The sequence below is a fragment of the Melanerpes formicivorus genome, unplaced genomic scaffold, assembly GCF_026170545.1.
Source record: "Melanerpes formicivorus ecotype bairdi unplaced genomic scaffold, bMelFor1.0.p_v2 SCAF_32, whole genome shotgun sequence".
Classification (NCBI taxonomy): domain Eukaryota; kingdom Metazoa; phylum Chordata; class Aves; order Piciformes; family Picidae; genus Melanerpes; species Melanerpes formicivorus.
In genome coordinates, this window is record NW_027142384.1 from 8,777,020 (window position 1) to 8,803,242 (window position 26,223).

General features: G+C 47.4%; 1 protein-coding gene across 2 annotated transcripts in view; it reads left to right on the forward strand.

Moving 5' to 3' along the window:
* Positions 1-2,016: 2,016 nt before the first annotated feature.
* The window catches only part of CRISPLD1 (cysteine rich secretory protein LCCL domain containing 1), a 36,903-nt gene continuing 12,696 nt past the window's right edge, over positions 2,017-26,223 (forward strand). The window contains exons 1-6 of one of the 2 annotated variants that reach the window (XM_068155587.1): positions 2,017-2,219; positions 3,136-3,458; positions 19,734-19,852; positions 20,148-20,280; positions 22,699-22,814; positions 24,009-24,109. In XM_068155587.1, coding sequence (XP_068011688.1) covers positions 3,201-3,458; positions 19,734-19,852; positions 20,148-20,280; positions 22,699-22,814; positions 24,009-24,109 — 727 coding nt within the window. In that variant the 5' untranslated portion in view covers positions 2,017-2,219; positions 3,136-3,200. Of the gene's footprint in view, positions 2,220-3,135; positions 3,459-19,733; positions 19,853-20,147; positions 20,281-22,698; positions 22,815-24,008; positions 24,110-26,223 lie in introns of those variants that run through there. The other variant, XM_068155588.1, reaches the window with a different exon arrangement.

Genomic DNA, 26,223 nt, shown 5'->3' on the forward strand with positions numbered 1-26,223 from the left:
GACAAGGGGCAATGGTATGAAACTGGAGAGTTAGCTTAGACAGCAGGTGGAAGTTCTTCACAAAGAGGATGGTAAAATACTGGAACACGTTGCCCAGGAATATGGTTGAGGCTCTGTCCCTAAAGACATTCACAATCAGACTTGATGTGGCCCTGGGCAATCTGCTTCAGCTAGAGATTTCCCTGCAGATTGCAGGGTGGGGGTGGACAAGATAACCTTTGAGGGTCCCTTCCAATCCAATGCAATCTGTGAGTGTGAATCAGTACCTAGAAGTATGGTGGCAATTTATCTCAGTCAGGTCGTTCTAGTGCTCGACACTTGGGAACAGAAACTCACTTCCCAGTGTTGCAAAGGAAAATAAAGATCAGCCAATATAGAGCACAACAAGTTTTGCATGTCACAGTGCCTAAGTGACAAAGTACCTACAGCATCCTGCAAGACAGGCCAATTCCAAAGTCTTGAAGGACAGTAAGTGGGGGATTTTTGTTTGCTGGGAGGTTGTGGGGAGACAGCAGGGAGTTGTATCTTTCATCTGGGATACTTCAGCAGAGCTTTTCATGGTTTAATGGCCATGGTGGTCTTAGGTTGAAAGTTGGACTCAAACTCAATGGTCTTGTCTATGATTCTAAGGGGCCACTCCAAGTAGCTTGTAGATGCTTAGCACAGCTGCCACAGGAGCCACCTTCATGGGTTGCAGCTTCCAAATGGATGGGAGAACATATCTTCCATAGTAGTGTATAATGGCTCTTCAGTGCTTTGCCTCTTCTTGTAGTCATGGTAGTTGGATTACAGTTAGACTTGATGATCTTAAAGGTCTTTTCCAACCTTCATGATTCTAGGATTCTCTGTAATTCCAGCTGAGGAAGAGAGTGCACAGAAAGAAGCGGTGTGTTACGTGCACAGCATTGTTTCTCTTGGGCCCATGAAACTGGAAGCATTCATAGAGCCAGCCTGAAGCCAAATGGATTCTGATGAATTTTAACCTCAGCCTCTGAAAATGAAAAGGTTTGCAAGCAGGGACAGCAGTCCTGTGAAGACTGGAACCCAGTCAATCCTGCCCTTAGCTCAATGCACCTACTTGTACTAAATAAATGCAAGATTGTCCCCAACAGCATGCCTAAAAAAAAACAGACTACAAAACTTCTATGAAAATACAACAACAACAGAAAAGCATATATGACAAGAAAAAGTGGCCCCAAGTCAGAGCAGAGGTTTAGGTGAATATTACAAGAAACTTTTTCACTGCAAGGGTTCTCAACCACTGAAACAGGCTGCCCAGGGAGGTGGTTGAAGAGAAGCAGAGATGTGGTGCTGAGGGACATGGTTTAGCACCAGAGACTCAGTAGATAACAGTTAGACTCAATGACCTTAAAGGTCTTTTCCAACCAACACAACTCTACAATTCTATGGTACCTAGGCTTGGTGGAAACAGAAAAGAATATTTACAAGCTTTTGAATTCTACTTCATGAAGAGAAATGTCATGTGGCTGGTGTGAATCCACAATAGCATTCCAGCCACACAATCCCAGCATCGTGGGGGTTGGAAGGGACCGCTGCAGGTCATCCACTCCAACTCCACTGCTAAACCAGGGTCAGCCACAGCAGCTTGCCCAGGGTCACAACGTCCAAGTGGGTTTGGGATCACTGCAGGGAAGACGACTCCACAACCTCTCTGGGCAGCCTGCTCCAGGGCTCCAGCACCCTTACACCAAAGCAGTTCAGATGGAACCTCCTGAATTCCAGGTTGTGCCCCTTGTCCTATGGCTGGGCACCACTGAAAATAGTCCAGCCCCATCCTCTTTCCCCCCACAGGCCCTTTAGACCCGCAGAAGGTCCGGGGGGCGGCGCGGGGTCCGCGGCACGGTGCGAGCCCCGCCGCCAGCGGCTCCTGCCGCTGCGTCCCAGGCGAGGTGGGGGCGCCGCAGCCACTGCGGGGGGCGGGGGCGGTGCGGCTGCCGGGAGGGGTGGCCGAGGAGCGTCACCGCCGCCCGCGATAAATGCCCGGAGGCGCGGTAGCCGAGAGGAGAAGTGGGGTGCTGCTCGTGGCGGTAGCCGGAGATCAGTGTGGCAGGCAGCCTCCTGGCGCCGCAGCCCCTCGACCGGCTGGACACGTCTGCAAGCGCCGCTCCCCCCCTCCACCGCCGCGGGCCTGGCGAGGAGGTGGGCGGCGGAGCGAAGCTGGCTGCGGAAAGAGGAGCGAGCAGCCGCCGCCGGAGGGGGTAAGGGCAAGGTGGGGCCCGGCCGTGCCCCGTGGCAGGGGGTGGAGGGAGGTCAGCGGCTTGGAGGCCCCTGAGGGGGCTATTCGGGGCCGACACCCCACGGGGAGAGGGGCCGAGGCTGGGTCGCCGGCCCGGGGTGGTGACGGAGGGCTGAAAGGGAGCCCGGTTCTGACTCGTCGCGATCGTTTCATGTCCCTGCCGGAGGCTGGGTCCAGCGCGGTCGGTGTGGCGGGATCCAGCGGGGTGAGGGAGGGAAGGAGGTAGCGTTTCTTTCCAGTGTGAAGCGATGCTGGAATACAGTGTTCTTGGAAGTGGTGCCGCTTTCCCTGGGAGTTGTATGTGCTTTCCTTTGTTCGGTGAAGAGAATAACTCCATCGCCTCCCATTTTCTTCTCCCGGGTTGAAAACCTGTAGCTTGATTAGATTTCTTTGCAAATCTCAACCCAAAAGCTCGAATCCAAGTTTTGCGACGTGCCACAAAGGGAGATTTCATACCAACTTCATCGTGGTTTGCATTTCACTTTTGGGCAAAGAATGCAAGCCTTTTAACTTTTTTTGTTTGTTCTTAAATTCCAGTACTGCAAGACCTTATCTACAGCCTAATCTTCACTGCTGGCCGGCTGCTTTTAAGTAGCTCTGCGAAGCATTCTTGCTTGCTTGCATGCAGGCAGTGAAACATGCATGCCAGCCCGCTCTAGAAAACCCCTGGAACAAGCCGAAGTTCCTAAGGTTGAAAATGAGCTCTCTCTAAATCAACAGTGTAACCTGAGAGCGAGAAATAAGTAACATCCTGGTTTAGCCCCTAAAATGACAGTGGCAAACTTCAGTTGGTTGCTTAGTAAGATTCATCCGGACCAGTATTTCAAACCAGCATTTCAGCCTCCCAAGTTACATTACTCTCTCTTCTCCATTTACAGCCAACAGACCTGGAAGAAAGACTTTGCCTTGGAGCTAACTCCTGAGCATTTTGAGATCATTCATCATGAAGTATGTAGTAGAGGAATGGCTCAGAGTAACCACCTTGCTATTCCTAACTCAAGCAGTTTCTGCCATGGTTCTTCCCAATGCCACGCTCTTAGAGGAACTGTTGGAAAAGTACATGGATGAAGATGGTGAGTGGTGGATCGCCAAGCAGAGAGGGAAAAGGGCTATCACAGACAGTGATATGCAGAGTATCTTGGATCTTCATAATAAATTACGGGGTCAGGTGTATCCACCAGCTTCCAATATGGAATATATGGTAAGGAAAACCTGATAGTGACATGCAGAAAGAAATGTGCTTAGAATAGTTACTGTCACTTTGTAAACCAGCAGACTGTCAGTCTTGGCTTGCTTGTTTTCCCATTTAAAGCACTTGTTACTTGTCTGAATTTTGTGTGTACAGGGGTCAACTGGAAGATAAAAATGCCGTTTGTGGATGGAGTGCCATGTTCTGCTGATGTTAATGGCTTTCACCTCTCATAGCGCTCCCAAATTTAAGTGACAATTCCTCAGCGTTAGGGTTTTGCAGGATGCATTACTCAGGGTAGCTGATTGTGGCCTAAGAAGTTGCCATCTAAGAAGAGTACTGAGCTCTGAAGTTTCCAAATAACATGGATTCTCTCCTGTGCTTCTAGGTTGGATGGAATTCCTGAGCAAAATGAGGCTCCTATAACAAGAAAGTCTTCTATTTATCTTGGCATGTTTAATAGATGAATAATGTAATACATAATTTAATGGGTTTTTTTCCTTTCTTAAAAATTTCTATATTTGGTAGACTTAAATCTTCCATGGTTTGGACTTTGATTTTGTGCCATAGTTCAAGGCTGACTCTCTCACTCCCTGCTAATTAGATCAAATCAGGTCATGAGAGCTCTTAAGAAGTCCAGAAATCTGACAGGAATGGGCAGTTTTTCTTCTGTATTGCAGTTTCTGCAGCAGAGTTCAACATTTGTTTCCTGTGTCCATGCTGTGTGTTGTTTATCTGTCCAAGCAGTTTTTTATCTGTCCAGTCAACCCAGGAAGTTGTTTACCAGGAAATCTGTGTTGGATTTGGTATACTTTCCACTACAGGGTTGTGTAGTTCAAGAGGTAGAGATCGTGCCCAGCTTGGAGTGATGTCTCTCAGCTTGGAGATCTGATTGAACTGAGCATGAAGACAGGCTCCAAGAGTTGGATTGGTCAGCCTAGAGAAGAGAAGGCTCTGGGGAGACCCTAGAGCAGCCTTCCAGTGTTTGAAGGGGGCTGCAGGAGAGCTGGAGAGGAACCTTTTACAAAGGCATGGAGTGATAGGATGAGGGGTGATAGCTTCAAACCAGAAGAAGCTGTATTTAAATGAGACATTAGGAAGAGGCTCTTCCCCATGAGGGCGTTGAGGCACTGGAACAGGTTGCCCGTGGAGGTAGTTGTGGAGGCTCCAAGCCTTGAAGTGTTGAAAGCCAAGTTGGCTGGGGCTTTGAGAAGCCTGGTCTAGTGGAAGGTCTCCCTGCCCAAGGCAGAGGGTTTGGTTTGAACTGGATGGTGTTTAAGATGGGGATTGGATGTGGCAGTTGGTGCCATGGTTTAGTAGTCATGAGGTGTTGGGTGACAGGTTGGACTTGATGATCTCTGAGGTCTTTTCCAACCTTATTGATTCTATGATTCTATGATTCTATCCCTTCTGACCCAAACTGTTGTATAATTCTGTACATGTGTCCCAGAGAAACCACACTTGCTTAAACCAGCAATAAAGGTTGCTTAGCTTAAGTTTGCCCATTGAAGTTTTACTATATTAGGCTAAGAGCCATCAGATAATTAATTCCCACGTTTCCCCTCCAAAAAAATTGAAAGGGATAATAATATCTGAAACTCCTTTAACCCTTCCAGTTACAATTGTCTGCACATGCTTAAACTTTACTGTTCTGGCTTTTTCAGACCTTAAAGGTGAAGGGTCTGGAGGAGAGGTCTTGTGAGGAGCAGATGAGGGAACTGAGTTTTTCAGTTTGGAGAAGACTGATGGGAGGCCTTCTGGCTCTCTACAACTCCCTGAAAACAGGGGGTTGGTCTGTTCTCCCTAGTAGCAAGTGATAGGTCAAGATGAAAAGGCCTCAAGTTGCAGCAGGAGAGGTTTAAATTTGCCATTAGAAGAAGCTCCTTGACTGATAAAGTTCCCAGCCATTGAAACAGGCTTTTCAGGGAGGTGGTTGAGACCCCATCCCTGGAGGTGTTTCAGAGAGGCAGAGATGTGGTGCTGAGGGCCATGGTTTAGCCCCAGCCTTGGTAGAGTTAAAGAATGATAGATCTGGATGATCTTAAAAGGCTTTTCCAACCCAAATTATTCCCATTAGTCAGAACAGGACAGCAGCTTTCAAGGGGATGAGATTCCATTTTGGCATACATCTAAGGAAATTAGGGTCTTAGATGGGCAAGAATTTGGGATTTGTAAATGCAAAAGGATCTGTGTAAAGGCCTGGAAAAGAAATAGTGTGACCAGCAGGAGCAGGGAACTGACCATGCCCTTGTACTCAATACAGAGAGTGCACCTTGAATCCTGGGTTTGGTTTTGGGGCCCTCACTCCAGGAAGGACATTAAGGGGCTAGAGCAGGTCTAGAGAAGGGCAAAGAAGCTGGTGAAGGGTCTGGAGAACAGGGCTGGTGAGGAGCAGCTGAGGGACCTGGGGGTGTTTAGTCTGGAGAAAAGGAAGGTGTAGGAAGACCTCATTGCTCCCTGAAAGCTCCCTGAAAGGAGGTTGCAGTGAGGTAGGGGTTGGTCTCTTCTCCCTAGTCCCAGGTGATAGAAGGAGAGGAAATGGCCTGAAATTGTGCCAGGGAAGGCTTAGGTTGGAGATTAGGAAAAACTTCTTTGCTGCCAGAGGGGTTAGAGATTGGAACAGGCTGCCCAGAGATGTGGTGGAGTCACCATCCCTGGAGGTGTTCCAGAAATCTCTGGACATGGCACTTGGGGATGTGGTTTGGTGGCCATAATGGTGTTGGGTTAATGGCTGGACTCAATGATCTTGGAGGTCTTTTCCAACCAAAGCAATTCTGTGATTCTGAATAACGTGCTATATGTCTGAGTTGATGATGACACTGATCCAAGTATTTGAAGAATCCAATTTGATTCTTTCACATCTCATTATTTTTTGCTCCAGTCTGAGTCATGAAACTGGCTAAGCCAGGTGAGTGCCAGTGATGGTAAAAGAAGGTGAGGAGTGGGAGTGATTAAGAACGACACTTTGGGTGGGAGCTATTGTTCCATGCCATGCCTGTGATGTCCAGCCTTAGGTTGGGGAGGATCAGAGGGCAATGCTACATTTTGGGTTAAGCTGTGCATATGCAAAAAGCTTTTGAGGATGGAAAAAACCAAAGGAACCCCAAAAGGATTAATTCATTTCTGTACAGATGGACACCATCCCCTCATGCCTTGATAAAGAGAAAGGTCCTGGACTGTCACAGTTCAGAGACTTACATTTCCCAGCTGCAGTCAAATCCCCAGTGATTCTCTAATGACAGCATGTTTTCCTGGCTGGCTGAACTTCACAGATGGAAAAGTTCATCTTCCCAAGTCCTGCAGCTCTGGTGCTGAGCAGTGATGCATTCCTAGGGTTAGAGGGCAGGAAAAGAGCATGTGAACAGAGAAATTCCTGCTTCCAGCACATAGCTTAGGGGCTTCCCCAACCTGCTGTTGTACTTTTGGTGTTCAGTGGTCTTAGAGGGACATTGAACATCTCTCTTAAGAGAAACTGAGAGCCCTGGGGCTGTTCAGTCTGGAGAATAGAAGGCTGGGAGGGGACCTTATCAATGTCGATAAATATCTGTGGGGTGGGTGTCAGGATGAAGGTGCCAGGCTCTTTTTGAAGGTGCCCTGTGATAGCACAGTGGGTACAAGGTAGGACAAAGGAGGTTCCACCTCAACACAGGGAGACACTTCTTTACTGTGAGGGTGCTGGAGCCCTAGAACAGGCTGCCCAGAGAGGTTGTGAAGTCTCCTCTGGAGACTTTGAAAACCTTCCTGCATGTGTTCCTGTGTGACTTGCCCTGGGTAATCCTGCTCTGGCAGGGGAGTTGGATGAGGCCTTGAGCAACAAAGTCTAGTTGAGAGTTGTCCCTTCCCTGCACATGGCAGGGCAGTTGGAGTAGATGATCTCTGATGTTCCTTCCAACCTAAGGCATTTTGTGATAATTCTGTGAATCAACATTTCCCACGCTGGGCCCCTGACACCAGCATGGCCTTCACACCACGTCTGAATCAGAGTACCTCTGTGTGGAAAAGATTTCTGAAGCCAGCTGCTGCTGGCAGCAGTCAGTCTGATGGGAGCAGTGTACTGGGGCTCTGCAGCACTGAGGCTGCTCTGGTGTCCTAGCGTCTTTCTCCACTGCTCTGGAGCTATCTGTGCCTGCCCAGCCTCCTTTGGCAAAGAATCTTATCACAGAATCATAGACTGGCCTAGGGGGTTGGACTCAATGGTCTTAAAGGGCTTTTCCAACCAAAATGATGCTGTGGTTCTATGCTGTTGAGAGTCCTGATCCTGTACAGTTTCTTTCCAAAGCATGACTGTTTGGTTGCTTCTGTGTAGCTCTTGATTTTGAGGGGCTTGAAGCTTTGCCTGTCCTTTCAGTAACTTCAAAAAGGCTTCAGGAGAAAGAAATGAAGACAACTGCAAACGTTTCTCATTTAGCTTTATTCCTGTTAGTTTTCCTCAGGCGAATTCCTGATGTGTTTAATCCATTGGGCGTTGGATTGTGTGGAAGCAGCAGTCATTTGAGTTCGTGGATGTGAAGTGCTCATGTCATCAGAGTGACTGAGGAAGGACTGAAAGACTCTTCTTGCTCTTTTGTGATGCTTTTAGATCCTCTGATCTGCACAAGCCTGGAAGCCACAGAGCAGCTTCTTGCTCTGTCAGCTCCCTGCTGAACTTTATCTGTACTATACTTAGGAGAATTGAAAGAGCATTGGGAAACTTCAGGCAAGATCTTGTAGTGGCCTTCCACATTGTGGGGAGTTTTTTTCTGGGCTGAACAGAAGCATCCTAGACCTTTGTCACGGTCCGGAGACATTAGATGTCTCGGTCCGGAGACACAGTTCTTTTAAATATTCCCGTGTTGTGAAATTAAAGGCACAAACGAGGCCAAAGTATCAACAGCTAGACTATTTATTAGATAAATAAGAAAGGGAGAGGGAGAAAATAGAGAAAGTGGACATAAGAAAGGAAGAGGGAGAAAATAGAGAAAGTGGACATAAGAAAGGGAGAGGGAGAAAATAGAGAGAGAGAGAGAACGAGAGATAGAAAAGGAAAGGAATTGTATTACCACACCCCTCATCCCCCCCCAAGACAGTTAAAAGTCTGTGGAGGAAAGGTGCTGCAGGAGATGTTGGGTTTGTAGAGACACCGTGGTGAGGCTTTTGCTGGAGAACAGCTGTGGTCCTCTGGGGAGATGTTGGGTTGATACAGGAACAGTGCTGAGGCTCCTCTGGGCAGCCTGGGTCTGTAGAGCAGGGGTGCTGAGGATTTGGCTGGAGCTGTGGTTCTCCGGGCAGCTTCTTTTCTCCAGAGCAGCATCGTCCCGGCTTTCTCTTCTCAGCGGCCTGGCCCGTCTCCTGTGTTTTCCTGCATCTCCGTTTTTCTCCCCGTTTTTCTCCTCTGTTTCTCTCCTCTGTTTCTCTCCTGTGTTTCTCTCTACAAACCAGTAGTTGCTCAAGTCTTTTATACAGTTTTTTAGTCCTTAGGTATGTAGTCAAATATTGTCCCTCAGGAATTCCAGTGGCAGGAAATCTGTGTGTTTAGGCAAGACCCTGGCTGGAGGAGGGGGGAATCTCCGTCTACCCTGTCTCCATCCAGACAAAGCTCAGGAAACAGGTGGTGATTATCTTGCCCTAAAGGTGTGATGGCTGGGTCCTTGGGTCCATTGTTGTAGTCCCGTGTTATCACGATGCAATCACAAGCTGATTTGCATCCAGGATTGGTGGACAGGATTCTTTCCACCTTCTTTCCAGTGGCTCTGCTATCACTTTTATCTTTGTTGACTCACATAGAGAGAGACAAACTTATTAGACTGTCACACCACCCCGTCAATCAAAGATAAAAGGAAGAAAGAAAGGAAAGAAGTGGAAAAGGAAGGAAAGAAGTTTTAAACAATTTTTGCAATAGACATAAGTTTTGATTGGCTAACAGCACAAATCTGTTGTACACCATCATTAGACAAAAACTGCATGTTGGACACTACATGTTGAATCACTGTATACAACAGGGATTTATACAAGATTGACAATGCTAAGAAAATATAACAAAATTAAACCAGGTAATTACACAAGGTGAAAGCATCCTTGTTCCTCCTGGAAGCCAGGAGAACAAACAAACCCATACCCCCCCACCCCGTCAGTCCTTCAGTTTGGAATTGAAGTGAGAGCTTCAGTCCAGATCTGAATGTCTGCGGGGTTATGGAAAGTACAGTCCTTGAAGAGATGTCTTCTGTGATGCAAAACTTGAGAAGTCTTCCATATTGTAGCAAGACAAGTCCTTCTGACAATACATCAGTAGTCTTCAGCATTAGAGCTTAAATTTAGCATTAGAACTTAAATAAGAAACACAAATAAGAAACACAACCTTGAAACATACAAAACTGGTATTTCCAGGTTACCATTCAGAGCCACCCTCTCAGGTGATAATTACTTTGAATGGGCCTGTAAGTATCGTTGATTGTTTCAGGTTCTCTCAAAGCCAAGCTAAACACAAACAAAGGCCTTTTTCCAAACCAAGTACAATTTTTTGGTGATCTCCTGACTCATGCTTCACCCCCCAATTCACCGCTGGGAAGTGAAGCCCTTAGTTGCCCTGGGGGCCATATCCCTCCCCTCATCAAATGGTCCCACCAAGAGGGGAGCAGTGACCTCAGCCCTCTTTTTAGGCTCGGGCCAACATTGCACAATGATTCGTAATTGTCTCGTGGCTACCCCATCAACCACTTCTTTTGGAATACCTTTCTCCCGACCCACCCCCCACCAATATTGCCGGGTATTCAAGTGTTCCCTGCCCCCAGCCAGGTGCCTACTAGGAATACGGCGCATCTGGCCCTGGGGGCTTGGTGGGTGAGTCATTTTCACATGTCTCAAGCCTCTAGTTTGAGGTTTTTTCATTTCCTCAGGTACACTATACTGCCTAGCATAATCTAATAATTCCCTCCCCACATCTTGCCATGTCCTGGAAGAAAGTGGGGTATTAGCTATTTCTTTTTGAAGCTGGATACCTCTTATTTTAAGCAAGTCAGAGAGGCCCCTGATCAAAGGAGTCATTCTGTTTGCATCCACCAGGATAGAAAGAGGGGATTCAAAATGATGTTTTAGTTCCCTTTCATATATCATCTGCAGGCATGCAGCTTTTTGCACATTCTCCATTATCTGATTCATCCCTCCCCGCAGAATTAGGGGTTCACCCCTCTCTTTTGGATCAAACCCCCCTGCCCAATAGGCAGCTCTTTGCGTAAGACTCCAGGGTCCACTTCTGTTTTTTGTAGTTAGAAAAACATTATCACCCCAATAGCCCATGGCTTCAGCTTCTGTTAACAGAATCTGATCACCTCCAGTTTTTGAAACTCTCCAGACATATTCCACCTCAGATTCCTCAGCAGAGCGTGCAAATTCTGCACGAATTTTGGCCAATTCAGTGTAGGAGAAAGGCGTTTCTTTGGTTGTGATAGTGGGGGTAACCTCCCCATCCTCATATAAAACTTCAGTTTTAATGAGAGGTCTGATATGCGCAGCAGCTTCCTTAGCCACTGTCAGTTCTGCCCGAGGGCACATAGGGGCAGACTCCAAGTAATTCACACCCTCTTTTGAGTCCAAATACGAATTTTGCCCCCTCTCCTTTTCCAATTGAATTTTAAGATCTGCCACTACGTCTTTCAAAGTGGCAACATGGCTTTGTAGTGACGAAACTAAGTCCTGCAAAGAGGAAATAGTTATATTTTCCTGTTCATGCCATTCCTCTTTCTCCTTCACTGAGGCGGCTAAACAGGCACCTAAAACCGCACAAATAAAACCTTTGCCTTTCCCGGCTTTTGCTCGTGCATCTTTCTGCAGGGCCACAATTCTATCAGCCACACTCTGGAAATTATGCCAATTTTCACGGGCCCAGTCAAGTACCTGTACAGATGGGCGGGCACCGTGAACTTCTAAAAGGTTAAAAAGCTTCTCACTCCCGGCCATCTCTTTTGTTTCAGAAAGCATTTCTTAATAGGGCACTAAGTTTCACGGGGAAGTCAGATCAAAACACTGTTTGTACCAGCAAAATCTTCCCTGGAAAAACGTACACTTTTAAAAGGCTTACTCCAAAATAATCTTCTCCAGGAAAAATGCACAATAGATTTCTCAGGAGAGGTCACACACAAGAAAAAACAACAACAACCTGGGCTTCTCAAGGAAGTCACACTATTTCCCTGAGAGAACCCACACTTGCAAAAGCTTCTTAGCTTTTGTACCTCAATTTTTTTTGTTACACTAGGACAACAACCTTGTGATTCTTAGGGAAGAGTTACTCTGTTTCCCTGAGCGAACACACACCGGCAGAAGTTTCTCAACTTTTGCTTCAGTACTGGGCTTCTCGGGAAAGCCACACTTTACAAATATCACCAACACTGGGTTTCCTAAAAGAGGGTACTGAGAATTCTCGGGGAGGTCACACTATAAAGTCAACAGTTGTACCCCAGATAATTTTCCCCGGGAATGCACACACAAATTTAAAGCAGGGTACAGAGGATTCTCGAGGAGGTCACACTATAAAACCAACAGTTGTACCCCGGATAATCTTCCCCGAGAAAGCACACACATTTAAAGCTTTTGAGAACTCCCACACAGTCTCTCTGAAAATTTCGCTTCGTCCTTCTCCGGCCACTTCCCTCGCGGGCGAGTGGAAACGCGAATCTGGACTCCACTCTCGCTTCGTACTAAAAGTACGTCTCAGGCACACACACACATTTTGGGGTTCTCAGAAATGCAATAATTTTGCTGTGATACTTTTCACTGCACGGGAATCCTGCCGACTACGCCATTTAAATGTCACGGTCCGGAGACATTAGATGTCTCGGTCCGGAGACACAGTTCTTTTAAATATTCCCGTGTTGTGAAATTAAAGGCACAAACGAGGCCAAAGTATCAACAGCTAGACTATTTATTAGATAAATAAGAAAGGGAGAGGGAGAAAATAGAGAAAGTGGACATAAGAAAGGAAGAGGGAGAAAATAGAGAAAGTGGACATAAGAAAGGGAGAGGGAGAAAATAGAGAGAGAGAGAGAACGAGAGATAGAAAAGGAAAGGAATTGTATTACCACACCCCTCATCCCCCCCCAAGACAGTTAAAAGTCTGTGGAGGAAAGGTGCTGCAGGAGATGTTGGGTTTGTAGAGACACCGTGGTGAGGCTTTTGCTGGAGAACAGCTGTGGTCCTCTGGGGAGATGTTGGGTTGATACAGGAACAGTGCTGAGGCTCCTCTGGGCAGCCTGGGTCTGTAGAGCAGGGGTGCTGAGGATTTGGCTGGAGCTGTGGTTCTCCGGGCAGCTTCTTTTCTCCAGAGCAGCATCGTCCCGGCTTTCTCTTCTCAGCGGCCTGGCCCGTCTCCTGTGTTTTCCTGCATCTCCGTTTTTCTCCCCGTTTTTCTCCTCTGTTTCTCTCCTCTGTTTCTCTCCTGTGTTTCTCTCTACAAACCAGTAGTTGCTCAAGTCTTTTATACAGTTTTTTAGTCCTTAGGTATGTAGTCAAATATTGTCCCTCAGGAATTCCAGTGGCAGGAAATCTGTGTGTTTAGGCAAGACCCTGGCTGGAGGAGGGGGGAATCTCCGTCTACCCTGTCTCCATCCAGACAAAGCTCAGGAAACAGGTGGTGATTATCTTGCCCTAAAGGTGTGATGGCTGGGTCCTTGGGTCCATTGTTGTAGTCCCGTGTTATCACGATGCAATCACAAGCTGATTTGCATCCAGGATTGGTGGACAGGATTCTTTCCACCTTCTTTCCAGTGGCTCTGCTATCACTTTTATCTTTGTTGACTCACATAGAGAGAGACAAACTTATTAGACTGTCACAACCTTTCTGACAAAACTTCTTCATATCTCTGTTTAGTGTTTCCCTTTTGCCAAAACTCTCCAGGGATGCTTGGTTAAAAACAATTCCTGTTCCTTTCAAGCAGAGGACTTTGGTTTGTGGAATCCCTGAAGTGGCTGGAGAGCACTTTGGGTGCCAAGAACAGAGCAGCTCTTGTGAGAGGGAACCTGCCTGCTTTCCCTCTGCTTTTTCCACTTTTCTGCTCCACTTCAAAGATTGGTGGAAGTGCTTCAGCTCCTTTGCCTGTGTGCAGAGGCCGCTGACACTGCATCAAAGAGCATGGTGACGTTGACTTATCCTCTTATTCTCCCTGGCAGCTTTAGCAAAGGATTCTGCAATGTGAAGTGGCCAAGAAAGCAAGTGGATAAGTCCTCAGTATGACTTCTATTGATGTGATGCCAACAGCAACAACCAAGCAACTCCAAGTACAGAAACTGAAAGTGGAAAGCAGCAGAAAAGGCTCAGTGTCTGCCTGAGAGCTAAGGGGAGCCTTCCCAAAAGGAAACAGGAACACAGACACTCTTCATCTTTTGTTTGTGCTGTCAGAGAACTCCTTCGTCCCCCATATCAAAAAGATCATTAAATATTAATCAGTAGCAGCAGAATCAGAGTTCAAAAGCAAAATGTGAGCTGACCATAGAAAAAAAATCAATCAAGGAGATTCACAAAAGCGACACCATGTAGCTCGTTGTCTGTCTGATACCTGCCTGGAAATCTTCCTTAACTGAAGATTTTTTTGACTGAGAAACATTATTTGTTTCTTAACATGTGCTAGATAGGAATTTATCCTCTTATCTCTAAATGTAGGCCACAAAATTGAATGTAAGTACAGTGACTGTCAGGAGAGTGTGATTCATTGAGAAGGTTATCTTCTGTCCACATGGAGAAGGACATATTTGGGCCAGTTCTCTTTAATGTCTTTAACAATGATCTGGGTGAGGGGATAGATGCACCCTGAGTAAGTTTCCAGATGACAACAACCTGGGAGGGAGTGTTGATGTGCAGGAGGGTAGGAAGGCTTTGCAGAGGGACCTGAACATGCTGGATTGGCGGCCAGTGGGCTGAGGTTCAGCAATCCCAAGTAATGGGTCCTGCACCTGGATCACAACAATCCCCCAAATGCTCCAGGCTGGACACTGCCCAGCAGAGAAAGACCAGGGGTTGCTGGTTGACAGCAGCTGAAGATGAGCCAGGGTGTGCCCATGTGGCCAGGAAGGCCACCAGCATCCTGGCCTGGGGCAGCAATGGTGTGGCCAGCGAGAGTGGCACAGTGAACATGCCCTTGTAACTGAACACTGGTGAGGCTGTACCTCAAGTACAGAGAAGAGAACAAAGCTGGAGAAGAGCAACAAAGCTGGAGAAGGGTCTGAAGAACAGGGCTGGTGAGGAGCAGCTGAGGGAACTGGGGATGCTTAGTCTTGAGAAAAGGAGGCTGAGGGGAGACCTCATTGCTCTCCACAACTCCCTGAAAGGAGGTTGGAGTGAGGTGAGGACTGGTCTCTTCTGCCTAGTATCAGGTGATGAAAGGAGAGGAAATGGCCTGAAATTGTGCTAGGGAAGGGTTAGGTTGGAGATTAGGAAAAATTTCTTTCCTGCAAGTGTGGTCAGGGATTGGAACAGGCTGCCTAGAGAGCTGGTGGAGTCACCATCCCTGGAGGTGTTCAACATATGTGTGAACATGGCACTCTGGGACATGGTACAGTGGTCATGGAGATGTTGGGTAGAAGGTTGGGCTTGATCTTTGAAGTCTTCTCTAACCTTAATGATTCTATGACATTTTAAACTTGGACATAAAGGAAGATAACAGTTTCTTAAAATGAGGCTGCTTCACTTTTGAAGTCCTGAGACATCTAATTGTTTGTTCTGAGATTCCTGTTGGATCTCCAAATAGTCAAGAACCCCTCTCAGACATTTTCCCAACTCTCTTTTTGGACATTTTGGTCAACCTGGTCCAGTGGGAGGCGTCCCTGCCTATGGCAGGGGGATTGGAACTAAATGATCTTCAGGCTCCCTTCCAGTCCAAACCATTCTGGGAATTGATGAATCCATGGACATGATCAAAATTACAAGAACTTGACAAGTAGAAGTAATGACTAGGAATCAACAGGATGAAATTGAACTGCATGGGCAGGAGTTTTAGGTTGTACACTAAGGAGGTGCTCTTTCTTACAATCAGAGAGCTCCAGAAGTAAATATCCTTCTGACAGTAAATACTCTGCTGAAAGGGCTGGGTTTATCTTTTAAAATGGTAATAATAGATTGGATTCCCTCTCAGTGCCAGAGAGGAACCACTGAGATCAGTCTCTTGAAGTTATTTCTGGCTGTACCTTTCTGGTGTTCTGTGCTGCTTCTGTGTAGCTGATTTCATAGATTCACAGAATGGTTTGGGTCAGAAGGGACCTTAAAGATGATCAGTTCCAAGCCCCCTGCCATTGCAGGGACGCCTCCCACCAGCCCAAGTTGCTCAAGGGCTCATGCAGCCTGGCCTTGAACACCAGGAAGGGGACATCCACAACCTCTCTGGGCAACCTGTTCCAGAGGCTCACCACGCTCACTAAAGAGTTTCTTCCTCATCTCCAGTCTCAATCTCCCCTCTTCCAGCTCAAAGCCATCACCTCTTGTCCTGCCACTCCCAGCCATTGCCAAAAGTCCCTCCCCAGCTCTCCTGGAGCCCCTTCAGGTTCTGGAAGGCTGCTGTAAAGTCTCCCTGGAGCCTTCACTTCTCCAGGCTGAACAGCCCCAACTCTCCCAGCCTGTCCCCACAGGGGAGGTTCTGCAGCCTCTCTCTGATCATCTTTGTGGCCTCCTGGATGTGCTCCAACAATTTGATCTTCTTCTTTTGGGGGAATTGGAACTGGATGCATTTCTCAGCAGAGGAAAGATTGCTAGTAGTCAGCTGTCTTTCTGGCTTATTTGCTGCTGGAATTTCTCACTCTGTGTTTCATACTTCCTTTTTTTCCTCCTTACTGTCATTGGTCTTAAAGAATACAGTGTATTGTGTCCCCAAGTAAATAAATGCCCACACTGTGCTGTGGTGTTTGCTCTGCCACTCTCCCCATATATTTAGAGTGCATACAGCAGTGAGGTATTGATACCATGCCATGGTAAATGTTTGCTTTCAGTGCTCCCCACTGGACTGACTTTTCCAGCTCTACTGAGCTTGCATTTGTGCTCTTTTTTTTTTTCCTTTCCATGGAGTCCCATTCCACCTGGGGTTTTCCTGCCTTCCCCAATTAAAATGTTATTACTGGATTTTATTTTATTTTTAATTACTGGAAAACATTTTTTGAGCTGCTGCCCCTACCAGTTTGCTTGCAGCGCTGCTTGATATAATTGGAGGATCTCACCTGCTGTGCTGTGTCCAGCTCTGGAGCCCTCAGCTCTGGAAGTATGTGGACCTGACAGAGTGGGTCCAGAGAAAGCCATGAAGATGACCAGGGGACTGGAGTACCTCTGCTATGAGAACAGGCTGAGGGAGCTGAGGTTGTTCAGCCTGGAGAAGAGAAGGCTCCAGGCAGATCTAATAGCGACCTTCCAGTACAAGGCAGCTACAGAGGGACTGTTTACAAAGGCCTGCAGTGACAGGACAAGGGCCAAGGCTTTGAAATGAGAGAAGAGCAGATATACATTGGATGTTAGGAACAAGTTCTGCACCATGAGGGTGGTGGAACACTGGAACAGGTTGCCTGGGGAGGTGGTTGGGGCCCTATCCCTGCAGATACTCAAGGTCAGGCTTAAAAAGGCTCTGAGTAACCTGATCTAGTGGAAGATGTCCCTGCTTACTGCAGGGGCGTTGGGCTAGATGACTTTTGGAGGTCCCTTCCAACCCAAACCATTCTATCATGCTATGTCTCACTTATTCTGGTGCTCTTTTGCTTTACCATTCACACAACACAAATGGTGGGATTCATCTCAGCAAGCTTTTGATGTCTTTGGTGTAGATGGCTGTGTCCAAGCCTGCCTCCTTTCTAATTAGTAGAGAAAAATTAGACTTTCTAAGATACAGTTTATCATAATTAATGATGAGTAGCTAAAATTACCTCCCTCTATAGATGCTTTTTTGTCTGTGTAGCTGCAGAGGTAATTTAGATAATTAGCTCAGAGGTAGGTATCTGCCTTGAAGCTGTTTAAATTCAAAGGAGGTTAATCCCATCCCATCTGATTAGTTTGGCTGGTAAGGGATTGTAATTGGAGCTGTGGTATCCTCCGTGAATCATCCTCTCCTCCACAAGCAGAACACTGGTTTCAGTCTGCATGCTACCTGAAGCCCATGTTGACAGAGGTTAAATCCCACAGCTCCTGGTCCAGTCGGTGAAGCTAAAGTGGTGTTAGTTGTGGTTTGGTTTAAGGTGGTATCTTGTACACCAGAGGCTTTCAGACGGTCCGTGTTGCATGCAACGTCCCTGCAGCAAAACTTGTAAGCTTCTGGGCTAGAATCACTGAATCCCAGAATGCCAGGTTGGGAGGGATCCCAAGGATCATCTGCCCCAACCTTTCTATGTGATGGTGTGTTTGAAATGAGCTGGCCCAGCACCCTGGCATGCTGAGTCTTTAAACTGTCCAGTGTGGGGCAATCCACCACTTCCCATGGGAGATGGTTCCTAAGTCCAGCTACCTGTTCTTTGTGGGGAAACATTGTCTTCTGGAGTGCAATGGGAGTGTACCCAGCAGCAACTTGTTCCCATCACCCCTTGTCTTGTCCATGGGACTTCTTGTTACAAGGGGAGTCTTCCATCCTCCTAGGAGCCACCCTTTCTGTACTGGTCCATGGCAATAAGGCCTCCCCTGAGCCTTCTCCAGACTGAACAACCCTAGGTCTGTCAGTCCTTCCTCACATGTCAGGGCTGCCAGCCCTGTGAGTCAGCTGCTGGAGTCAGTAACTGCTCCTGCCCTTGGCTTCAATCTGCCAATTGGATTTTAGCTTCAGCTGGTCTGGTGTGTTTGGAACATGTGTGAATTGCTGGTAGTGCCCTGTCAGGATCCGGAAGGCAGTGCCTGTGTTGTCAAGTTTTGTGGTGCAGCAGGAGGACGTTGATAGGGCAAAGGAATTGGTGCTGAGGACCACCCCTTTATGCTGCCTGCATTTCAAGGGAATTATTTTGCACTAGGTCTGCTCTGTGTGCACTGTATACCCAGGAACAACTGCAAAGTGTTGGATACACTCCTGAAGCACAGCTTCTGGTATTTTAGCTGTGAAGGGTCCAGCTTGTACTGCAGGAGTGTTCTGCAATAGGCAGTGAGTGGCAATGAGCAGGACCTGGGTTTCAAAACTATGTTCTAAATCTAAATTTAGAAAACCCCACCCTATTCCACTTTGACTTCAGTCATGGTGGTATTGCAACTAGTCTGAAAGATCAGCATTGGGATCTTCCCAAAGGGTGGAGGTCAACAGGATGGGGCTGGGCTCTTCTCAGTGGTACCCAGTGATAGGGGCACCGACCAGAGCCAACTTCGGCCAGCAGGTTAAGGGAGGCTCTCCTGCCCCTCTACTCTGCCCTGGTGAGGCCACATCTGGAGTATTGTGTACAGATCTGGGCTCCCCAGTTCAAGAGGGTCAGGCAACTTCTGGAGAGAGGTCAACAGAGAGCTGTGAGCATGGTGAAGGCCCTAGAGTTTCCCTAATGAGGAAAGACTGAGAGACCTGGGGCTGTTTAATCTGGAGAAGGCTGAGAGAGGACCATATCAACGTGTACAACTGTCTGAAGGGTGGCTGTCAGGAGGATGCAGCCAGGCTCTTTTCAGTGATACCCAGGGATAGGATGAGAAGCAATGGATAGAAAATCAGTCCCAGGAAATTCCATCTCAACATGAGGAGAAACTTCTTTAGTGTGAGGTTGCTGGAGGCCTGGAGCAGGCTGCCCAGAGAGGTTGTGGAGTCTCCTTCTCTGGAGACTTTCAAGACCCATCTGGATGTGTTCCTGTGTGAGCTGCCCTGGGTGATCCTGCTTTGGTACAGAGGATGAACTGGATGATCTCTGGAGGTGCCTTCCAACCCCTAGCATTCTGTGATTCTGTGAAAAGGGAAAGAACATAGCTTTCATTTCAGCTAACTGATACTTCTGAGGAGATAAAGCCTTATGGTGAGAGTGTGCTGGACAATAGTGTTTATGCTAAAAGAAGTGTGTATGAATAAAACATCTCAGAAGGTAGAAAATTGACATAATTTAGGGTGGGGAGCTGGGCTGAGCCTTTCAGCAGGCTTGTACTTTATTCATTGCAGTGTGGCTGGCCCTGCCTTCCACAGGGAATGCCCTGAAGGGATCACAACTTGTTGTGGGTGGTTTTTTGCCTTGATGAAAAACTTTTCTTCCTCATGTAACACAAATGGGGCACACAGGTGTCAAGTCTCTTCATTCTAGGAGCCTGGTAACAGAAGCTTTACAATGGGCAATCCTGTGTTTGTTTGTTTGTAAGTCTGAGCTACACGCCGAGTGGTTCTTAGATCTCCCTTTCTCTTCTCGTTTCAGACGTGGGACACAGAACTGGAGAGATCCGCAGAGTCATGGGCTGAAACCTGCCTCTGGGAGCACGGCCCTGCAAGCCTTCTTCCATCAATTGGACAGAATCTGGGGGCACACTGGGGAAGGTAGTCAAAGAGGAATTTTTTTTTAAACTATACTATGTAACCCCCTCCCTGGAGGTGTTCAAGGTCAGCTTGAATGAGGCCTTGAGCAGCCTGATCTAGTGGAAGGTGTTCCTGCCCAAGGCAGGGGGATTGGAACTGGATGATCTTTCAGGTCCCTTCCAACCCAAACCATTCTATGAATCTATGCTATCTGGGTTTCTTTGTAATCTTACAAAAATCTGCTTGTTATTTAAAGGAAGAATGATACAAGCTCCAACTTTTGAATGATCTAATAGACCACTACTGGCTTTCATAGGTACAGACCTCCAACATTTCATGTCCAAGCATGGTATGATGAAGTGAGAGATTTCACCTATCCCCATCCTCATGAGTGCAACCCATATTGTCCTTACAAATGCTCTGGTCCAGTTTGCACACATTACACACAGGTATGTAGGTGGCTTTGGGGTTTTGTCAGCTAGGAAAAGGAATGGTCAAGACCTTCAGTTAGGTTGCTGTATGATGAAGGGACCTGAACATCTCTCCTGTGAAGAAAGACTGAGATATGTGTGGCTGGAGAGGAGAAGGCTCAGAGGGGTGTCAAGATGAAGGTGCCAGGCTATATTCAGTGGTGCCCAGTGATAGGTCAAGGAACAACAGGCACAAGCTGGAACACAAGAGGTTCCACCTCAACATGAGTAGAAACTTCTTTGGTGTGAGGATGCTGGAGCCCTGGAGCAGGCTGCCCAGAGAGGTTGTGGAGTCTCCTTCTTTGGAGACTGTCAGAACCCACCTGGATGTATTCCTTTGTGACCTGCCCTGGTGACCCTGCTTTAGCAGTGGGGTTGGACTGGATGATCTCTGGAGATCCCTTCCAACCCCTACCATTCTGTGATTCTGTGATGCGCAGACCAGATGAATCTTGCAGTCAACACCACAGCACCAAAGCACCGATGGATCTGCTTGGTGTTAGACTGCATAGTTACGAACATTGAGCACAGAGCAAGGTTGCCACACAAATCTGTAGGTTCCCTCCTCACAAATACAACTTCTTGAACAGGAGTGAGGAGAAAAGGTCCCAGAGCAGTGTGGAACTGAGCACTGCTGCTCACTGCATTTGGCAGAATCCGTGCTGTAGTACGCTGAAGAAACAGCACATTGGGAACAAATTACATGAGATTTTCCTGGGTGAATTCCTCTTATCAAAACCTTTTGCTTTCACTTCAGCAAGATTTGGAAACTTCTTAAGAACTAATTTCTTTGGTATCTGGCCTGAATTATTCCAAAGAGGCACCAGTCAGGTCTGAAGGGAGTGGGAAATAGGTAATCGTCAGAGTGTCCTAAAATCCACATGGAATTGTTCAACAGAAAACAAATCCAAATGGGTTCATTTGTAAACATTTACTTTTTCTGCTCAACAATTTCCAGTTGTACCTAATTGATTCTATTCAATGATTCTAATTTGAAGACTGAGTCACCTCCAGATTGTTAATTCCCATTCCTGAGAGAATACCTCACTAGTTACACTTCTCCACTCCATCTTAGACCTCCAATACACACATAGAGCTCTTTGTGGTGATAATTTTCCACACTACTTATCTCTTGCAACTTCTGAATCTTACAGGAACTACACTGTTGGCCTATTATGAATGAATACAAAGTTAGCATCTTGCATCACAGAATCACAAAATGGTAGGGGTTGAAAGGGATCTTCAGAGATCATCCAGCCCAATCCCCCTGCCAGAGCAGGATCACCCAGGGCAGGTCACACATGAGGGTTTTGAAAGTCTCCGGAGAAGGAGACTCCGCAGCCTCTCTGGGCAGCCTGCTCCAGGCCTCCAGCACCCTCACACGGACAAAGTTTTGCCTTTTGTTCCTGTGGCACCTCCTCTGCTCCAGCTTGCCCCCAGTGCCCCTTGTCCTATCCTTGGACATCCCTGAGCAGAGCCTGGCTCTGTCCTCCCCACACTGCCCTGCACATCTTTATCACCAACAATGAGGGCAGCCTTCAGGCTGCTCTGCTCCAAGCTCCAAAGCCCCAGCTCCCTCAGCCTGTCCTCACAGGGAGATGTTCCACTGCCTGCAGCAGCTCTGTGACTCTGCTCTGGACTCTTTCAATCAGTTCCCTGAGGTCCTTCTTGAACTGAGGGGCCCAGAGCTGGCCACAGTATTCCAGGTGTGGCCTCACCAGGGTAGAGCAGGGTCATATTTGTCTAATCTGAATGTTCCAGCCTGTGTGGTTCAGTTTATTTTGAGATCTGCAGTGAAAATTGTTTCAGCAGAGGAAGAGAGAAGCACAGCCACCCTGCATTGCAGTGACATGAGAGTGTCTTAATTTCAAATCTGTGCCTTGAGTCTTTGTGGTGTATGAGATTTTTGTGAATAGTCTTATTCTTTCTGTTACCAAATATCTTTTCTCTCACTCTGACCAATCTAAACCCCCCTGGGTCATGAGGTTGTGCTGGGAACTGCAGGCAGAGGAACCTGATTTCTCCTGAGCTTTATCTGTTACATTGAATACCAAGAACTGGTTCTTCAGGTCATGTTCTGTAAATATTTTGCTATGCTTTCAAATGCTTGCTCAGGCCATGCATCTAAAATCAGAGCCAGATCTTTTGTACCAAGGTGAAGCTTTTGGTTCTTATAAGGAAAAGATAATAAAACTAACCCCATAATAAAATACATCTAAAGATAACTGAATAGCCTTTTGCCACTTATAATTGGGTCCCTTCCACTCACTGATAACACAGGGGAACAGAACAGCACTGTTGTGGCTCAAGTAATTAGATGTTGAAGTTTGCAGAGAGTTTTGATTTGATGTCACTCAGCTCTGGTTTTCACCTGCCTTTCTCTTTCCATTTTCACAGGTGGTGTGGGCTACAAGTAGCAGAATTGGTTGTGCAATTAATTTGTGTCATAACATGAACATCTGGGGGCAGGTTTGGCCCAAAGCAGTCTATCTGGTGTGCAATTATTCTCCTAAGTAAGTAGGCTGACACCCAAAAATATCTTGAGGGGGCAAGGTACTTTATGATAATCCAGGAACTAATCTGAAAGGAAATGAGGCTGGGTTTGTGGTTGTTGTGCTGTTACAAAGTGGAGCATTGTTCTCAAGGCAGACTTGGGCTGCACAAAGGCTCTTGATTTTCTGGAGCTGCAGTCTGGAGATCTGTGTCTTAGCATGCAACATCAGAGATCTGTGGAGCAGAATAATAGCTGTCTGTAAAAACAACTGGATCTCCCCATCCTGACCTTAAAGAATGTGTCACAAGAAGCACATGGTTAAGGGCAAAATCTACAGGATATCCCACATGCCCTTTAAAAGCTCTTGGGTGGAGGAAGAGGAGAGGTTTGGTGTTTGGCTGGATATTGTTAATGTTCAAGATTTGATACCTGATTCTGGGGCCCCAAACACAAGGAGAACATGGAACTGTTGGAGTAGGTCCAGAGGAGGCCATGAAGATGATCAGAGGGCTGGAGAACCTCCCCTGTGGGGACAGGCTGGGAGAGTTGGGGCTGTTCAGCCTGGAGAAGAGAAGGCTCCATGGGAACCGTAGAGCAGACTTCCAGGACCTGAAGGGGGTTACAAGCAAGCTGGGAAGGGACTTTTGACAAGGACTGGGAGTGACAGGATGAGGGGCAATGGTTTTGTGCTGGAAGAGGGGAGATTGAGACTGGAGATTAGGAAGAAATCCTTGACAGTGAGGGTGGTGAGACACTGGAACAGGTTGCCCAGGGAGGCTGTGGATGCCCCTTCCTGAAGGTGTTCAAGGCCGGGCTGAATGAGGCCCTGAGCAGTCTGGTCTAGTGGAAGGTGTCCCTGCCTATGGCACCCTTCCAGCCCAAACATTCAATGATTCTATGTCTAGCTAAAGATGTCACTGCACACTGGAGTGGGGTTGGACTAAATGAACTTAAACATCCATTCCAACCCAAACCATTCTATGATTCTAAGATTTCCTCTAGGAGGGCAGAGCCTGTTCTCATGTAATGACAAATTTAGTCTATGCCAAGCTATAAAGGTCTTACAGCAGCTTACGGCAGTAATTCAGTTGTTCAGTCTAAATGTCTGCTGGTTTGCATCAGTTATTTGTCATGGTATTCAATGCTGTTTCATATCAATATGTTCATTTATTAAGACATGTATTGCTAGTGATTATTTCTTTTCCCTGTGCAGGGGTAACTGGTGGGGTCATGCTCCTTACAAACCTGGCCGCCCTTGCTCCGCTTGTCCCCCTAGTTTTGGAGGAGGTTGCAGAGAAAATCTTTGTTACAGAGGTAGGTACCATTTCACCAGTTACACATGGGAAAAGAATCACAAAGTCACAGAATTATTGAGGCTGGAATAGACCTCTGAGAACATCAAGTTCAGCCTGTGACCTAACACCACCACACTGACCAGACCACGTCACTAAGTGCCATATCCAATCTGTCCTTAAACACCTCCAGGGATGGTGACTCTGCCACCTCCCTGGGCAGTCCATTCCAGTGCCTGATTACTCTTTCTGTAAGGAAGTGCTTTCTAGTATCAAACCTGAAGCTCCCCTGGCATAGCTTCAGGCCATGCCCTCTCATCCTATCATGAGTTGCCTGGGAGAAGAGCCTGACCCCCACCTGACTACATCTTCCCTTCAGATAGTTGTAGAGAGTAGTAAGATCCTCCCTGAGTCTCCTCTTCTCCCAGCTGAACACCCCCAGCTCCCTCAACCTCTCCTCATCAGATTTTCCATCCAGTCCCTTCCTCAGATTGGTCACTCTCCTCTGGACCTGCTCCAGCACCTCAAGATCTTTCTTGAAGTGAGGGGCCCAGAGCTGCACATAGTGCTTGAGGTGAGGCTTCACCAGTGCCCAGTACAGGGCAGAATTCTATCCCTGGTCCTGCTGGCCACACTGTTCCTGATACAGGCCAAAATGCCATTGGCCTTCTGTGCCAGCTGGTCACACTGCTGGCTCGTGCAGCTGCTGTCACCCAGCACTCCCAGGTCCCTCTCTGCCAGGCTACTCTCCGGCCACTCATCCCCCAGTCTGTAGTGCTGCATGGGGTTATTGTGTCCGAAGTGTCAACCTCTCCTTGACTTCCAGCTCTCATTCTGCATTAACCTAGTTGAACAGAATATATAATCCATGTGCCTGAAGTCCTGGTGGAGACCTACTTGACTGTGATAAATGAGATCATGTACTTCAGATACACCAGAGGGAGTGGAGTGCACTGAAGTGCTGCTGATTTGAGTGCTGCTGACGGTTTTCAGCATGCAAAGCTGTGGCTGGGTGCTGTTGGTGTGCCTTGCTGTGATGGCAGGGGAGGGTTGTGCAGTTATTTCTTTGCAGGGAAGCATCTTCTCAGTGTGGCTGCCATGTGCATTGCTATAAGAAAAACCAAGAGCAAGACTAGAAGATATTGGCAGTTAACAAAAATGTCAGCTAGGATAATTGTTAGCTTTTTGTAATGCTTGCACAGACTGCAGCAGGTTGGAAGGGACCCTCCAAGGTCATCTTGTCCAATGCCACTGCAGTCAGAAGGGACAGCTCCAGATGGAGCAGGCTGCCCATGAAACTCAGCATATGATGAATCTGCTTTTTGGTTTACTCTGTTCACATGTAATTTAGCAACTGTGGTTCAAGTGAACCATAAAAGCTGCATGAGTGTGCCCCCCCAAAATCCTCCTTATGGTTCTTGCTTGAGTAAGAAATGTAGATTGAGTCAAACTATTGTCAGAGCATATAAACAGCCCTACTGACCAGGAGAAGTTGGGGACTGATGTGCTATAGAGCAGCATAGGGGAAAAGAACCATGGGTTCCTGGTGGACAGAACCTTGGGTTCCTGGTGGCCCACAAGCCAGCAATGTGCTGTTGTAGCCAAGAAGGCCAATTGCATCCTGCAGTTCATTAGGGTGTGGTTAGTAGGTTGAGAGAGGTTCTCCTCCCCTATACTCTGCCCTGCTGAGGCCACATATGGAATATTGTGTCCAGTTTTGGGCCTCTCAGTTCAAGAAGGACCTCGGGTAACTGACTGAAAGAGTCCAGAGCAGAGCCACAAAGCTGCTGAAGGCAGTGGAACATCTCCCTGTGAGGACAGGCTGAGGGAGCTGAGGCTCTGGAGATTCAGTATTCAGTATCACTAAGGTTGGAAGAGACCTCAAAGATCATCAAGTCCAACCTGTCACCACAGACCAGAGCAGCCTGAGGGCTGCTGGTGATACAGATGTGCAGGGCAGTGTGGGGAGGACAGAGCCAGGCTCTGCTCAGGGATGTCCAAGGATAGGACAAGAGGCACTGCGGGCAAGCTGGAGCAGAGGAGGTGCCACAGGAACAGAAGGCAGAACTTTGTCCCTGTGAGGGTGCTGGAGGCCTGGAGCAGGCTGCCCAGAGAGGTTGTGGAGTCTCCTTCTCT